We start from the raw sequence: 16,904 nt of genomic DNA, 5'->3' as shown, positions 1-16,904 counted from the left end.
ATTCATCATTCTCATTCTCATATCTCACTTAGTATTTACTATTTTTTCATCATTCTCATTCTCATATCTCACTTATTATTTATTATTTACTACTTACTCATCATTCTCATTCTCACATCTCTCTTATTTGTTATTCATTCATCATTCTCATTTTCTATTTCAGAACTGTCCCACAACACCAAACAAAAAAACAAAAATTCATTCATCTTCTCATTTTCTATTTCAGAACTGTCCATAATGTGCTACTGTTCATATTGTAATATAAAACTAACATACTATTTATCCCAGTGTCCTTGCACTATGCTCCATATTTAAATAATTTTTATTGAACTCTTTGTTCACTCATGGCCTCTATATTGTTCTGTTTAGAGTATGTATATATTGTGTCTATATATTAGTGGTGTATATTTTTTGTTTTGGTTGTTTTGTGTGTAAGCACAGTGTGAGCAACAATGCTCCAAAGGAAAAAATCCTTGTATGTGTCCTCATACCTGGCGAATAAAGCTGATTCTGATTCTGATTCTTATTAACTTAGCAATGGTTTAGACAAATAGCTGGTGCAACTCAATTCTGAGTTGTGGGTTTGACTCCAAACTGTGATTATTGAGATGTAGATACTGTTTAATTATAACTGCAACTCACAGACCCTCTCCCTTTTTGCATTCCATATATCAACAGGTGGCTACTACCTTACAACTCTATACGCCTCTCTTTACTACATCAGCAGCTTCCGGCCACGATTGGCTGCTCGTCAGCTCAGTGTTGAAGCCCAACACTCTCTTAACCAATGGCATCGCAGGCGTACCCTGCACTGCAACCAATCACGGCGCAGCAAGAACCGACGGACCTTTCGCAGGCAGGCATGTCGGGAAAGGGGAGCGCAGAACTCTGAGACAGAAACTGAGGGGAAAGAGAAAAGTGGGAAAGAATGTTATTCTGTTAATAATGACGAGTCACGACAGGAGAGAGACATCCATGCAGAAGCTCTGCATCCGCTGAAGGAAGACACAAGCAGAGGACAAGAAGCTGAGGACGAGCCAAAGATACCCTCTCCAGCATCAGACTGTAGTCAACAAGACTTAACAGGAAGACAGACTCTGTGCACACCAGGAGAAGATGACCACAGAGGATTGTAATAAAGAAAAGACGAAGAATGGCCCTTACAGTAATGCAAAGAATGGTGTCCTGTTGGCCACACATTTGTTTGTCTATATCCACGACGGTCCACTTCTGGGACTGCTCCGTTCAAGCCGGAATTTTTGCTGGATGTTCTACTTTTTCGGCCTAATGTCCTTTACCTGCTGCTTTCTTTGTGTTGGCATTTTAAACACAATTTATGAGGACTATGGTTAACTGCACCTCAGATCTTTGCAGGGTAAAACCAGACAGTTAGCCAGAAAATCGCAAACTGAGATTTCTGTTGCACAACTAAAATGTACACTCAAACGTACACATGTTCCACCAAAACAAGTTCCTTCCTGAGGCTATTATCCAGCGGTACATCCGGTGCTTAGCACCGTCCATGACGATTGGGATTGGTTTAAAGAAATGCTATAAACCAGAGCACGTTTTTCTCCCATCCCTGAATGCTGTGTGGACTTGCCAGACCCTCTTTTGCAGTGCTGTGGATAAAGGTCAGGTAAAGTGAGGCTACACATTTTTTTACCTTTTCTCAGTGGGTCCAACCCCCAAAAGCTGCCACATGAATCACCAGCATGTCTCTCATGCTCAGATTCAACTTCTATACAGACCAAAGAAAGCTTTTCATTTGTGTAATTAACACACTGCTTTTGGTTAATTATGAAACTGTGGTCAGGACTTCCCCAGGGGTCCTAAAATAAACCTGAAGGAAATGTTTGTGGGGGGGGTATCTCAAATGTTAACCATTTTTCTTACAAAATACTGGATATTTTGTCCTCTTCAGGGGTCTAACAACCTTTATAAAATTAAGGGAAGCAAAACTCACTGTCACACTGCCCATGCTGAGGCCTTAACCTGTGAACGCTGCTCTATTTTAAGGGTCATAAGGTTAGAACGGACTTGCATAAATCAGTTCAAATTTAATGTCAAAATTGTAGCTATTGTAAATAATAAAATACTTTATACAAAGGTATTATTGTTGTATTTATTTGGAAACAAATGAAAGTTAAAGTTCATGTTTGGAGGCTATTTGATTTTGTGAAGTGCAGCATGAATTGGATTTTTTTATATGCTGATTAACTTGTCATTTGTGATTTGTAAATATATTAACATGAAAGTAACAATGTGCAAAAAGAGTACAACATACAGTAATACAGAAATGAAACCAACAAACAGTGTTGGTTGTGCGGCTTGTGCATTTACAGCAGCAGCTCTATCCCTCTTGTTTAATTGTTAATTATAGCAGATGATTTAACATCACGTAGTACAAAATAGTGTTTTATCTGCTTGATGTGGAGTTCATCCAACTCCAAAATGCCTGAAAATCAGTAAATGAAGCTTTAAATAATCATAATTTGTGTTGATGTTGCCTGATCATGGTGTCTTTCTTGAAGTGCTATAAAGCATTTTTGTACAAGAGCATGTCCTTTGTGTTGTTTCTGTTCTTCTTCCCTAACAAGCTCTTTCTTATTTCCCAAGTCTGAATATAGTTTTGTTGAACTCGCTTGTTGAGTTTTTGCCTTATATATATGTGTGTGTGTGTGTGTGTGTGTGTGTGTGTGTGTGTGTGTGTGTGTGTGTGGGGTGTGTGTGTGGTGTGTGTGTGTGTGTGTGTGTGTTATATATGCACGCACGCACGCACATACACACACTCTGTTTCTTATTTTAGTTTATCAGGACTTTGCAAAAACAAGTCAACTTGGTGCCTCACAAGAAATCCCCAAAACACAAATATGTGTCTTCCCTGTGAACCACTAGAGGACAGCATTATTCCTCCTGTGAGATGTATAGTTTGATTTTTAAGTGATGGAACGAGGTATTAATGTATTTGCACTGGTGAATTAAACAAGAAAGAAAAGAATCCTGAGAGGAAGAATTTTCCGATCCCGTATTCAAACACACACACACACACACACACACACACACACACACACACACGCGCACACTAGTTCCAGTTGCTACATAGGTTGTAGTAATTGTAGTAGGCAAAGTAGCTGTTGATGTCAAAGCACCAAAAGGATTGTATGTAGGCGATAATGATGAAGCTCTCGAAAAGTTTAAATTGAAAGGAACACATTTAGGGGAATCAAAAGTACAAGTGGAAAATTGAAGTATGACATTTGAACAGCAGCTGGACATTGAAAGGATTTGAACAAGCAGTTTAGAGTAAGACACTTAGAAGTTCTTTGAGTTAGCAGTGATAAGATTTGAAATGACAGTGTAAAAAATTTAAGGAGGTGAAGCGGTCAGAAGTGAAGCTTTTAAAGGCGTTGCAGTGATATCACTTCAACGCCTTTAAAAGCTTCACAGCTTTAAAGAAGAAAAGAAGAAGCTAGAAGAAGAAGAAGCTTTAAAGAAGCAATTTAGTTGAAGTTACAGTTGACTCACAAAAGCTTGTTAAAGTGGATGTTAAAACTGATGAACTGAAAGTTTAAAGGACAATTCCGGCAAAAAATGAACCTAGGGACTGATAGCATGTGTACCAAGTCAATCGTTCTCTGGGATATGTTGTCATGCTAATTGAATGTGTCTCTAGCTAACTGGTGAATAGCTGCCATCATTGGCATTCATGGCATAGTTTAAATTGTCATTTTATACCACTAACACTGCTCAAAATAGCACCACACTCCAACTGTAGCATAATGAGGGTCCCTACATGTAAATCCAAGTAAGGAGAACTTTGTAAGTGTACAGACTTTTTTTAAAAGATAGTTTATAAAAACATTACCATAGGTTATACAGGCAGGCGCCATCTTGTAAAACAGTCATGAGCAGTTGAACCATGAACACTGTGTTGGAGCTATGAAACTGGTTACTGGTTGCACAGGGAACGTTTGACTCGGTCCACATATGTTATTAACGCCTAGGTTCATTTTGCGTCGTAATTGTCCTTTAAGCATTTAAAGTACGTAATAACTTTATTTTACTTACCTCCTTTTTTTATTTTTTTTATTTGCTGAATTGTCTGCTCTTTTCTTTGCCCCTTTTCTTTTTGAAAAGCTCTTTAAGCTGATTTTTTGTAAGCAAGTTGTATTAGTTTGCATGGAGGGGAGATAAAATGGCAGTTGAGGTTAAAAACAGTGGCAATGAAAAAAGCAGGCATTGCAACACTTATAAGGGAGGCTAAGTAATGATGAGCCAGTTGAAGTTACATTTAATTAACAGCTGAATAAGCACTTTAAGAAGTTGAAGTGGCAGTTGGAGTTGAAGGTTAAGGATTTGAAGTTGCAATTGAAGCAGCAGTAGAGGTTCAAACACTTAAAGGAGTTGAGTTTATTTATTTATTTATTGTAGCAATAAAAGTGTGTTGAAGTAATGACTGAAGTTGAAGCACATGTAGAAATTGAGTTGTTGTTGGGTAAGTGCTTTAAAAGAATTTCAAGTGAAGGAGGTTAAGTAAAAGCTAAGGTTGACATACTTAAAGCAGTTGAAGTGGAAGTTAAAGATGGAGCTGTTTAAAAGGTTAAAGGAGCCGCACACATTAAGAAATAGGAGTTGGAGAGGCGTTGGAAGTGGAGTAACAACATTTAAGTGAAACAACTTGCCATTGCATCTGTTTTACTAGATTATTTGTCAATTTTTGGCATTTATTTAGTTTTTAGTTTTATTTCCTATATTAATGACAACAATGATTTTACCTCGTTTTTTGTCAGAAATTAGCAGCCTGTAGTTCCAAAAATGTTAACAATAAAGTTATATGGATGCACATACATCGGGCATGTACACATGCTGCAAGTAGTTATGCAGAGCAGCTTTATGTAAATGTATGCACACACACACACACACACACACACACACACACACACACACACACACAACCACTCTCTCTCTCTCTCTCCTCTCTCTCGCCTCTCATGTATACACACACATATGAACTGTATCATTGCTGCATTCTAACTGACCAAGCCAATCAAATTTGCCTAATGAGACATCTGGCATTCTGCCTCATGTGGATGTCAAGCCTAGAAACAGCTGGGCTTTTACACACACACACACACACACACACACACACACACACACACACCACACACACACCACCCACCCACACACACACACACACCACACAAAAACACCCACACCACACACACACACACCCCACACACACACACACACACACACACATCCTCTCTCTTCTCTCACTTTATCAGTGCTGTCAGGCCTGGTGGAAGACTGAGAAGGAAACAGTGATACATGATGGATCACACATTTATTGAGCAAACACACACACACACGGATACACACACAAACAGAGCAACATTTAAGGAAGCATTGAAGAAGGAGTTGTGTTCAAGACTATGCTGGCCAGTGTATAGTGGCACACACTCATTCTCCCACACACAGTTCTTTCACACGTGTGATATATTATGCATACATGAGTGTGTGTAACACACTCACCACAGTCATAAATTAGATATATGGCAGCGGTGGTGGCAGTGGAGGAGGGGGTCCGCAAAGGGGAGAAGAGAAGTGTGTGTATTTGTGTGCATGTGAAATGAGAAGGGGTGGGGGGTGGCGCAGATGGCTGTGGCCTGAGGCATTCAAGGTACTGCAGCTAAACATGGAGGCTGCAACCAACGCACACACACACACACAAGATTAAGTGTTGGGGGGTTACTCACACATAAGACTTCAACATATACTGTATTGAACGAGAACAGAGGAAACAGAGAGAAACACAGTGGTACTGTCAGTGTCCATTTCTAAGAGAAAAAAGTAGTACATAAAGTACTTGGTCAATGCCATTGGTCATCTTATTTTACTTCCTGTTAGTGGTAGAGGTAAAATAAATTCACATCTTATAAAGTAACTGCAGAAAACATCGGACTATGAAAATTAGTATCAGTAAATGAAAGCATTTCAGCATGGTTTTTTATCTGAAAAGTTAAAGACAATGTAACCATTACAAACACATAAATATGTTAATGTACTTGTGCGTCATGTTAAATCTGTACTTTTTTGGTGTATTCTGTTACCTGGTTACCTGGTTTCAATAATTATCATACCCTCACATTAAAACGCCCTGAAGATGCCTTGCAGTGCTTTACTTTCAGCTCAGTAATGGTCTTAAATCAGGTTGAATGAGTGGAATTTCACTGCGTCTTTACTGTGCTGCCCAGCCTTGTCCTCATCTGTCACTCGTCCCCTGTGATACATGTAAGTGTCTTTGTCTTTACTGGGGCCTTTCAGAGGCTGTCACCCTCCAACAGCTTGCCTCTGTCACGGCTCATTCACACACTACAACACAATAAAACTTTTGCCCATTCTCCTTCTCTTTTTAACCCTCCTGGTCCTTTTTCATTCCTTCTCTCTGTCATTCAGTTCCTCTCTTGCTCTTCCTCCTTTCCTTGCTGCATTCCCCCATTCCTTTCTCTTTCTTTCCCCCTCCCTTTTTTACATCCCCCCTTGTCGGAGTTGGAAGGTGTGTAATATTGGCAATGATAACGACCACCAAAAAGGGACACCCCCCCCCCCCCCCACAGACACACACTTTATGTTAAAATGGAATTGTACATATTTATGCACACACACACATATGCATGCACTGACACATGCTGGCGTGTATATTTTTACATTACACATGTGTGTTCATTTTGCTTCAATAGCCCAAATGGTCAAATTCAAACCAGTGGGAGTCTTGAAATGATGGAGACATAATAAGGGGTGAAGCAATACACTGAGTACAATATGTATGATCCTGCACAGGGCCAGCACTGGGCTGCAATGGAGCTCATTGGAAATGGTACTGTTGTCATTTATACAAAATGTTTGAACTTTTGTGTGAATTTTACAAAATACAAAAAATTCTTATTCACTACAGTAATTTTCTCAAAATTCAGCCCAAACTTTACACCTCTGATTTGTGAAGTTGTAAGTCTATATTCTCCTCTAACTACAGTACAGACATTGAAACGCAGTGCATATGAACACATTCAAGCACACTCTCCCATCTGTTTTCCCCTTTTCTCTTCATTTGTCAACGTAAAGGCAGATTTTATGCAGTGTAATCCCCACCGTCTAATGGAGTGTTGGTGAGAGAGAAGGCTGGCAATCTATCTGAACCAATCATAAGCTGAGGCTATGACTGTGAATGATACTGTGTCGGAGAGAGCTGTACATTGATATATGAATAAAGTATGTGTTGTTAATTTTTCTGATGAGATCTCTGTCTGGGTTGCGATGTTGCAGGATCATACATCATCGTTGTTTTCAAAGAGCTGGAGAGAAAATAATTCTTTTGAGAGTGGCAGTGTTCATACATTATGAATGGAGTGCATCGTTATACAGTAGATCATCAGGTTCTGTTGTTGTAGGAATACTGAGTCTGTGTATATGAAGTAGAGCCTGACTGATCCTGGATTATCAGGCCAATACTGATTGATAACTACTGACTATTGTTGAACTTTTCTGTGTTGACCTAAAGCCAATCTTTCCTACAACCAAGTTTTATAAGTGCCTAAACAGAACCATAAAAATCTTCACAATGCTGTACTTGTGTAATTGGATATATTGTCAGTAAAGATTTTACTGATAGATTAAGGATCGACATTTTGCGACTTGGCAGATACATCCATTGAAAACATTTCCTCATCATGCTGATTTTTTTTTTTTTTATCTGTTTGGCATTATATTTTTTTTAAATCTGATTGTCACTAAAAGTAGTGTCACAAAAAAATGATGATGAAGATTATTATTGTTGTCACGACATTTTTTCATAATCTTCGGAGGATGAACTCTAGTGACTTTTTTTTCTAGCGCCACCATGAGGTTGACATTTGTACTTTTGAGAGGAATGTCTTGACTATTAAATGAATTGCTACGAAATTTGGTACACGCATTCATTTTCCCCGCATGATGAATTTCAATAACATCAGCATGTTGGCATTGCCATTGTATGTTGCACGCCGCCAATGCCAAGAAGCTCAAGCTAACACGGATGTAGACTCTCAGTCTTGGTTAAACATGATTTGGTGGGCTCTAAAGTAAGTAAATCACCTTTATAATAAACCCTTCATAGAAAAAAATCACTAGATGGCTTGTGTGTCTTTTTTATGGTCTAATTAAAGAGTAACTCAGTGACTTTTAAGTGACTCAGGTTTTAGAACAGATGGCAGAATGTTGGTCTAAAGCAACATACTCAACATAACATATGAGTTATGGTGAGTGCGACCATATTTTAATCTCTAGGTATTTGTGTTTATTCGTTTTACCACATCATGAAAAATAAAATGTACCAATGTTGTCCCACAATCAGCTTTGTGGTAAACCAGAGTTCAACTTCCGATGGTCAAATGTTTACTGATGCAGAAACAGTTTAGATCAAAACAAACATCGTTGCACTGGTTTACAAGACGTGCTACACGTCAGGATAAAAGAGAGAGGTGGAGAGTAAAAGTGAGGGGATCATCCTGACCAACATGCGCTAAGAGGGAGTGTGGAGAGACAAAGAGAAATGAAAAGTGGAGGGGTGCTGAGGTCAGGACCTGGGTGCCATGGAAAACAGCCATTTCCTGTTGACCTCTGTTTGAACTCTGGCCCCTGACCCCCTCTCTTGCTCCAGGCCGAATGGGGGCAGGGATGAGGGGGTATTCAGTGTTTGTTATGTGTTTGGGGTGCTGTGAGTGGATGTAGGGTGGAAAAAGGTGGAATTAGGTATGGATGTTTGACAGCTAAAAGGATGTCGATCAGAGAAGAGGTGAAGGTTACAAATAGGATGTGTACGGTTAAGAGGGCAACTAAGTTGTTTATGTTTTGAGTATTTTGTACGTGTTGACACATGATATTATCCTTCATTTAGATCGCGTAGAAGAATAAGAAGTCTGTAAAAGATCTAGATGAGCCTAAAGGAGCTCTGGTCTGTGCTACGAAGAATTACAGAGAAAATCTCTCTGTGGTAATCCTGCCTGTGTGACAGATCACTGCAGCAGCAGCCTGAGGCCAGTCAGAGGAGGGAAAGGAGTGGCGTGATTTATGATTGGAAAATAGGAAGAAGATTACATTACATTATTTTATCCTTTCTTTTTTTACTGTGAGGGTTTGAACATCTAAGGACTCAAAATAGTCCTTAGTTGTATGGATTATTGTAAATGAAGAACACACAAGCTGTTTTGGGCTGTTTTTAATCATTTCTGCTGCCTGTTCATGACTTTGGTGTTTGGGAAGTCTTGAGTGAGGAGAGGAGGGTGTGTATAATTTGTTTGGTCTTTACACCATACTGTAGAAGCTAGAATGTGAAAGAAAACAAGTCACATATCTACATTGATTGGTGAAAGCACCTTAGGAGCTCAAAGAAAGCTCAAAGGAATGTTTTTCCCACTGTGCTTTATGTCTGAAAAAAGTTAATTTTGTTTTTGGAAGAACATTGGGGCAACATGTTGCTCATAAAAGGCCATTTCTGAGTTTTTCTGTTGAACTGAATTTCAATTTTTACATTTTCTGTCAAACAGAGAGCCTTTACATTGGCTGTATCCCAATACCATACTAAATACTATACATAATAAACTGCATACGTTGCAAAGCAATTTAGTCCTATGTGGCAGTTTATACTAGGTAAACATAGGTTGGTAGTGCCTGTGTGTGCAAGACACAATAAAATACTAAATAATTAACAATGCTGTTTATGCAGGGTTTTTTTTTTATAACAAATTTATACTTTAGTACTTTACCTTTTGTACTAACAGGAATGCTACAAAGCGAGTTACCGTTTGGAAAAATGGAACACATTGACTGACGTGCATTTTCAGTATCTTTACACTGACTACCCAGTTCTTCTAAACACTCTAAACAAATTCACAGAATCAGACAACACACGCAAACAGATGACCAGTGACAACACTTACAAAAAAAACATTTTAATACTTTAACTGTTATTTCCCAACATCATTCAGAAATGTTTCAGCTGGCCGAGCAGAGTGGAGAGGGAGCCGAATGTTTAAAGAGTCCTTTGGCTGCAGCTCCCCTCACACACAGCTGTTACCCACAACAAATGTACTAGAAATGCTTACAGAAGGTTGTGTGTGTGCGTTTGTGTGTGTATAAATGGCTTTCAGTGTTGTGTGTGTTGCTATGTGTGTGTATGTTGTGTGTGTTTGCATGTGTGTAGGAAGATCCTAAGGTAACAGACACCTGTTGGCATCTTAAGGAGGTCAGTGGTACGAGAGCGAGGCAGACTGGAAGTCATTCATATTGTTTAGCTTCATGCTAAGGAAGAGCACAAATATTTCAACACGCTCAGGTGAAGCTGCATCCGCCTGGAGTGGCACACATAAATATAAAAATAGAATAAGAAAAAACTCAAATCAGCTTTAAGTAAAGTGTGTGTGAAGGTGTGTGTGTGTGTGTGTGTGTGTATATATATCTTTGACAGTTACATGTGCAGGAAGACGGAGTAGTGAAGAAGGCGTGTTCACAGTATCAAATCCCATCCAGTAATGTCTGTGTGCATGATGTTGGCAAAGTGTAGGGACAAATTATCAATTTGTCTCTCAAATCTGATCCACCGTCTTCCTGTGGTTCAGCAGGCATGATGGGAAGTGTAGTTTAAAGCATGTGTCTCACCCACAGGACACAGTAGAGACATTTGGAGAGGAGGAAGCACTTCTACTCTAAAAGAGGTATGGCTTAAACCTGTGGGTCCAGACCGTGAGTGTGTGTTTAAGTGTAATGTTTGTGTATGCACATGTGTGTGAGCGAGTGGAACAGCTACATTGAGGTCAGTGTCTTTCAGTGGGGAATGTAAACTTTCGGAGCAATGTGTCTTTTTTTCTTTAAATAGTGTTCAGTATGCGTCATCATACACACACACACGCACACACACACACACACACACACACACACACACACACACATGCAAACACATTCATACAGTAATTTGCTCTCACTCACAGTCTGATTTCCCCCAACAACTAGTGTGCGTGTATGTCCAGTCCCTGGGCGAGGAGCGGCTCTGCAGGATGTGCGTGTGGTGGCGGATGGAGCAGCATGGCGGGGTGGGGATGTGGGCCCGGGTAGGGGTGGAGGGAGGGGCCTGGGTGGGGAGCGTAGCCTGGTTGGGACAGTAGAGCACTGGTATAGTCACCCTGAAGAGAAGACATCCCCTGGAGACCTGGCAAGGAGACACAGAAGACATGTTTACATTTGCAATGTAAAGTGGGAAGATTTTAGGAATTTGGCTCCATTGAAGTGGATAAATATTGAGCAGATACAATATACAGCAATAAAAAATAATCTGCCTTTGGCAAAGCAAAACATTAATTCATTGTTTCTATAATATATCCCCATAACATACAGTCTTCTCACTGAGTAGCTTTTACTTTTTAAAGTCTTAATCATTGTATTCATTTTTATAAAATATAGACATATATATTTGTTCTTTTTCAAAAACTTCCAGATCTCTACACAATTTTAAAATAAAACAAATAAAACAAAAATAGATTTTGAACAATGTTTGGCTGCACAGCATTAGTTTGTAATGACCCACTAGCAGTCCGCTGCTTGTTAAGGTTTTTTTTTTAACAGCATCAGAAAACAATCTTAAATTTACTTATTTTCTTGTGTTATATATTCAAAGACGTGTATGATAATATGAGGTCTGGTCTTTTGTTGAGATTTTTGATTGTTTGCTAACCTTTGGAGATTTAGTCCACAACTTCCCACACAATGCTGCCTTCTCCAGCATAAGGAATTAAACATGGTGATAAAATAATTCAAATGATCTTAGAATCACAGCCAACATAGTGGAGTTGTGAAAGGTTGCCTAGGAGTCTGTGCATTAACCACCTCTAACACTAATGACTAGATAGTAACTAACTCACTCTTTACTTATGCTTTTAAATTTTCATTGCATACATGCATAGTATTTAATGAAAAAGCACAGTGAGGATTAAACTGAGAGTATGAATATTTATTTAATTATTTAAGATTACTCAGTTCAACTCTGTCCCATCAATGGCATATTTTTTGCTTTTTCAAGGTATTCAACAGTGTTTCCTTCAGTGGACTTAAATGATGAGTCTATGTTTTTCTTATTGCCTGCAAATCCTATGCAACCAAAACTAACAGTGTGATGTATACCTAGCCTGTCTTTGGCACTCAGCCCCAAGCCAATTTGTTCCTACTGAATAGGTAAATCTTAATAAATACATGACGTAAAAATAAAAAAAAGTTTTATTATTTCCAGAAACAGTTGGGCACTGTAGTTTCTAAAAGACAACACTCATACTGGAGGTAATAGTGGATTTTGTTGGGGACTATTTTCTGCGGCGGACTAATCCACATTTGGTGCTGTAGTGAGTATTTTCAGTAGCAGGATGGTGCATGTAGGATAGAGTCAAAATGTTCATGCTAATGAAGGAACATGTCACTCATTGCAGTGTGGCTCATTGATGTGTTCCTAATAGTTTTTGGACAACAATGGAACTCTGAGGAATAACATATATTAGGCTTTGGATGCACACAATACTTGTTTGTGGAATCAATTCATTGTTGTTGTTTTTTCTTGGGATTTATTGACAGTAAAACATTAAATAAAAAAAACCTTGCCTGGCGTTGTATATTTTGCACTCTGAAGTCAGTATGTGAAAGTGAGCAGTAATTCCCTACAGATTTCTGTACCTGCTGTTCGTAGCCCGATGTGGGCCTGTCCGTCAAGCCCGTAGCCCCCGAGAGCTGCTCCCTCTGGGCTATAAGGACCACCCTGACCTGTGATACAACACACAATGTCAGACACAAATAAACAACACACACACTCTCATATATACTCATGTTTACTGAGCGACCGACCAGCTGACTGACTCATGAACACTGACCTGAGCGATTTGACTGGTCAATCATGGGCTGAACTATTCTCCTCCTGGCATTGATGAACCTGCACAGGAGAGAGAGACATGAAGAAAGAATGTGTTTAGAGAGAGAGAGATAAAGAGAGAGAGAGAGAGAGAGAGAGAGAGAGAGAGAGAGAGATAACTAGGTGCAACTCCGTTATAAGAAAAAGGCTGACCGGAAGACTATTAACCTTTTCCATTTTACAACCACTTAACCCTTTTAGAGGGCAGAGTAAATCAACGTTAGGGCAGAGCAGGTATTGATCGCCCTGTGATAATTGATTGATCTGCATCAATCAGGGCACACTGTGTGTGTGTGTGTGTGTGTGTGTGTGTGTGTGTGTGTGTGTGTGTGTGTGTGTGTGTGTGTGTGTGTGTAATAAAAACATGTAATTTATAGATTAAGAAATCTTGTTTTTAAACATGTACTGTAACACATAACTCATAATTTAGTTTGTATGTGTTTTGTATCAATATCTGAATCACAGAAATTGAACAACATGGACAAATGGTGTGGTGGTGGTGTGTGTGTGTGTGTGTGTGTGTGTGTGTGTGTGTGTGTGTTTTGTCTGTGCAGACATCATTTAGCAGATACACATTTGCCTAGGGAGTGAATAGGAGCAGTAAACCATCTGATTATTGAGAATTGATTTGTTGTTCTGTTTTATGAACATTGAGCATTTGGATTTTACTGTGCTGCAGCTTCAGAAAAAACTGCTTAGCAGGACAATTCTTCCTGTTACGAGCCCCTCACTAATAAAGTAGATTATAGTCTTCTCTGAAAGTCTTGTAAAAATGTGACCTTTCGTTTTACATTCATTCACACAATAAAGAGTTACAAAGCTAAAAATATGACTTGCAAGACATAGATACTGTTCATTTCCGCACCACACTATCACGCCAATATGCTATTGATGTGGCTACAGCCATGCTGTTAAATTGAAAGTTGATGCTTTACATTTAAACACGACAGCTTAACTGATTATTGATAAGATACAGGGCTAGAATTAGTGTATTGATTGTGAGTGCACTGACCAGTTGTTGACCTGTAAGATGGTCAGTCCTGTGTCAAGGGACAGCTGCTTCTTCTGCTCCTCAGATGGGTACGGGTGCTGGGAGAAGACACACAGCAAGGGTTAAAGAAATCCAAACACACCAGATTCACAAGCAAAGCTTTTTTTTCTTCTTTTTAAAAAAGAATTCCACACATGTTTTTGGAAAAAACTACTTACAGACACATATCTTATACACATATTATTATATTCACATACAATAGAGAAAGCCAAAGAAACACATAAAATTGTATTTTGGATGCTATCTTCCCACTCTGAACAAATTATTGTTATGGAAGCAAAATAGCCCAAAATCTCAAAACAGACCAGTGCAATGAAATGATGTGACATTAAGCTCAGTGTGAATGGCTTTCCATCTGAATTCACATCTGCACTCCAATTTCCAATTGCAGCTAGCGCTTGATCTCTCTTTGTAATTCTCTCTCACACACATACTGTAATAATTGGAGTGATGCAACATTTGATCTGCCCCATTTAGTAGCTAATTACCTCACCAACAATTATTCCCTCAATTTCTATCACTTTCAACGTAATTCCATAGCGAGCATATTCACATAACCACTCAATCCCCCCATTTTCATTTCATATAATTGACCTCTGTTACACACTGAGTTCCCCTTTCTGTCTTGTCAGGGATGTTTTGCCTCACACTAACTCCTTTCAGTAATTAGTCTCTCATGCAGCGCTGGACAAAAAGCTCTCTCACCGACAGGTGCTGAAAGAGCCACGCTCTCATGATATTTGTTGCCACTTTGGGGAAGATCCCCCTCTTCTTGTTGTTCCTCCTGTCTCTGTCGGAGTCGTCGTCGTCTCCTGTACTGGGGGAGGCCCCTCCTCCGTCCAGACCATCGCCTGCAGGGATGCAGGTTTGAGTGTTTGTCAGGATAAAACTGATGCAAGTTCACAGTTTTGTGATAAGTAGTATTACTATTTTTTTACCCAACATTTACTGCAATAATGTAATAGTCAATCATGCTACACATATGTTATTAACCAAACTGTGTAATATCAACTGCATCCAACATTAACAATACAGATTAGCTAATGAGATACACTGTTACACTTAAAGCTGTGCTAAGCACTTTATTTTTGGCGTACTTTTCCATAATAATCTTTCAGCATATTGCATTTTGAGTGGTCTGAGAGAAAACTAGACTTCTGCTAGACTAGACCTCTTGCCTCTGTTTTCAGGCTTTACATAATCCTGCCTTTACGGGAGACTTTGGTCATCACAGGTCTTTTCAGAGAGAGATAGAGAGAGCATTCCTAATGACTGTTCTGTGCTATGGGACAGAGAGGGAAGAACAGCAGGAAGAGGTCTTACGCCACATCAAATTTTGGCATTTTTTTGCACTCTATCCATTGCAGCTTTTTTTTCTTTTTTTAAAGATTTATTGGGGCTTTTGTGTGTGTGTGTGTTTGTGCGTGTGTGTGTTTGTGTGTGTATGCGTGTGTGTACCTGTGTCGCTGCAGTTGTCTGCTGTGCTGTGTGAAGGCAAGCCACAGGTGCCTGGTGTTCCCAGAGGAGTCGTGGCACATTCATCTGGCTCCCGTAACCATGACGCATTCTGCAGGGAGAGAAGAGAGGTTGGAGGTGGAGTAATGGGAAGATGGAGAATTTACAGTATAGGGGAAAGAACACAGATTCATCATGCAACACACGGTTATTATTCAGACATTCGGTGGATGCAGCTGAACAGGGAAATGGTTGCTGCAGCGTTGCTGCATGCTGTTTGACATTCTGTACTCCGGAAGCTTGTCTTACCTGCTCCGACAGACTGGTGCACGAACCAGTGAAGTCCTCCATGTCAGACTTGGAGCCGCCCTCCCGGTCATCCAGGATGAGGTCTGTAGGCATTTTGCCCTTCAGACAGGTGATGTAGCGATGGCAGAAGTTATCGCAAAGGTCATGCACCTTCGGAAACAGATTTAAATTCATCATTGCATACTGTGAACATCATTTCCTAATCAGTGCCTAAAACGGTCATAGGAGGGCTGTGGACATTAAAGGATAGGTTCACACTTTTTCAAGTCTCTCTTAAAACAACATAAACATGTCCACATGTACATTAAAGCAGTTTTGCTTGCTGTAATCATTCCTCTTGTTGAAACTGACCATTAAAAGACACATGTTGAACTTATCCTTGAAAATTTAAACACAAATTAAACAGTTAATTCACATCTGATTAAATTAAATTTGTTAAGATTCAATAAGACTGTCGTGCAATAATTTTAGGATAAACGGCCCAGGATTATAGAGCTGTTTTGCAATTAACATAATCTTGAATGTCAGACCTTCCCCACAAGCACATGAACACACAGTGGCCATATAAAAAATAGAGTTAACATTAAAGTGTTCTTCTCTCCCACCCACCTTCTCTAACTCCAGTAAATGAAAGCGAAGAACCTGTATGGCCTGGATCATCTGTGAGAGGAGAATGTGGAACAGTTACTGTATCAACATCCCATAATCCCACAATGCATGTGTGAAAAAGAGTGTTCATATTTTTGTGTAATTTCAGTGCGGATCATACCAAGTTGTCGAGTTCAGGATTGGAAGAAAATATGGGCTTCTCTGATCGGATCTGTGATACAAAATAAACAAATAATTACTAATCTGAAAAAATCCTTTCATTGACATCTGTTCTGTGACCGCCTCTCATGGCTGTCACTTACCTGCTTAGCAAATGCGGCGATGTCGTCATTGAAGGATTCAGAGGAGCAGACATCGCTGTGATTGGTCATGCCAGGGAGGTGGGAAGTGGCTGAGAGGGAGGTGGAGTCTCGAGGGGAGCAGGTGGCGAGCTCGCACTTTTCAAATACTAAGGCCAGCAGTGGAAACAGTGGGTGACTGCACACACACACACACACA

The 16,904-nt window shown here is 39.6% G+C and overlaps 2 protein-coding genes across 3 annotated transcripts in view; one reads left to right on the top strand and one right to left on the bottom strand.

Annotated features, from left to right (window-relative positions):
- rinl (Ras and Rab interactor-like) overlaps positions 1–2,559 on the top strand; it is a 15,380-nt gene extending 12,821 nt beyond the window's left edge. For both annotated transcript variants that reach the window (XM_032509580.1, XM_032509578.1), the window contains one exon: positions 679–2,559. In XM_032509580.1, coding sequence (XP_032365471.1) covers positions 679–1,136 — 458 coding nt within the window. In that variant the 3' untranslated portion in view covers positions 1,137–2,559. The remainder of the gene's footprint in view (positions 1–678) is intronic.
- Positions 2,560–9,978: 7,419 nt separating this feature from the next.
- Positions 9,979–16,904, bottom strand: part of meis3 (myeloid ecotropic viral integration site 3) — a 12,271-nt gene continuing 5,345 nt past the window's right edge. Inside the window, exons 4-13 of the mRNA XM_032510630.1 lie at positions 16,709–16,883; positions 16,567–16,617; positions 16,407–16,457; positions 15,798–15,947; positions 15,492–15,600; positions 14,739–14,884; positions 13,995–14,071; positions 12,945–13,003; positions 12,751–12,837; positions 9,979–11,242 (exon numbers count right to left, since the gene is read on the bottom strand). Coding sequence (XP_032366521.1) covers positions 11,043–11,242; positions 12,751–12,837; positions 12,945–13,003; positions 13,995–14,071; positions 14,739–14,884; positions 15,492–15,600; positions 15,798–15,947; positions 16,407–16,457; positions 16,567–16,617; positions 16,709–16,883 — 1,105 coding nt within the window. The 3' untranslated portion in view covers positions 9,979–11,042. The remainder of the gene's footprint in view (positions 11,243–12,750; positions 12,838–12,944; positions 13,004–13,994; positions 14,072–14,738; positions 14,885–15,491; positions 15,601–15,797; positions 15,948–16,406; positions 16,458–16,566; positions 16,618–16,708; positions 16,884–16,904) is intronic.

This window comes from Etheostoma spectabile, chromosome 3 (genome assembly GCF_008692095.1).
Source record: "Etheostoma spectabile isolate EspeVRDwgs_2016 chromosome 3, UIUC_Espe_1.0, whole genome shotgun sequence".
Taxonomy (NCBI): domain Eukaryota; kingdom Metazoa; phylum Chordata; class Actinopteri; order Perciformes; family Percidae; genus Etheostoma; species Etheostoma spectabile.
Note: the sequence above shows the minus strand (reverse complement) of the source record. Positions and strands in the feature narration are given on the sequence as shown.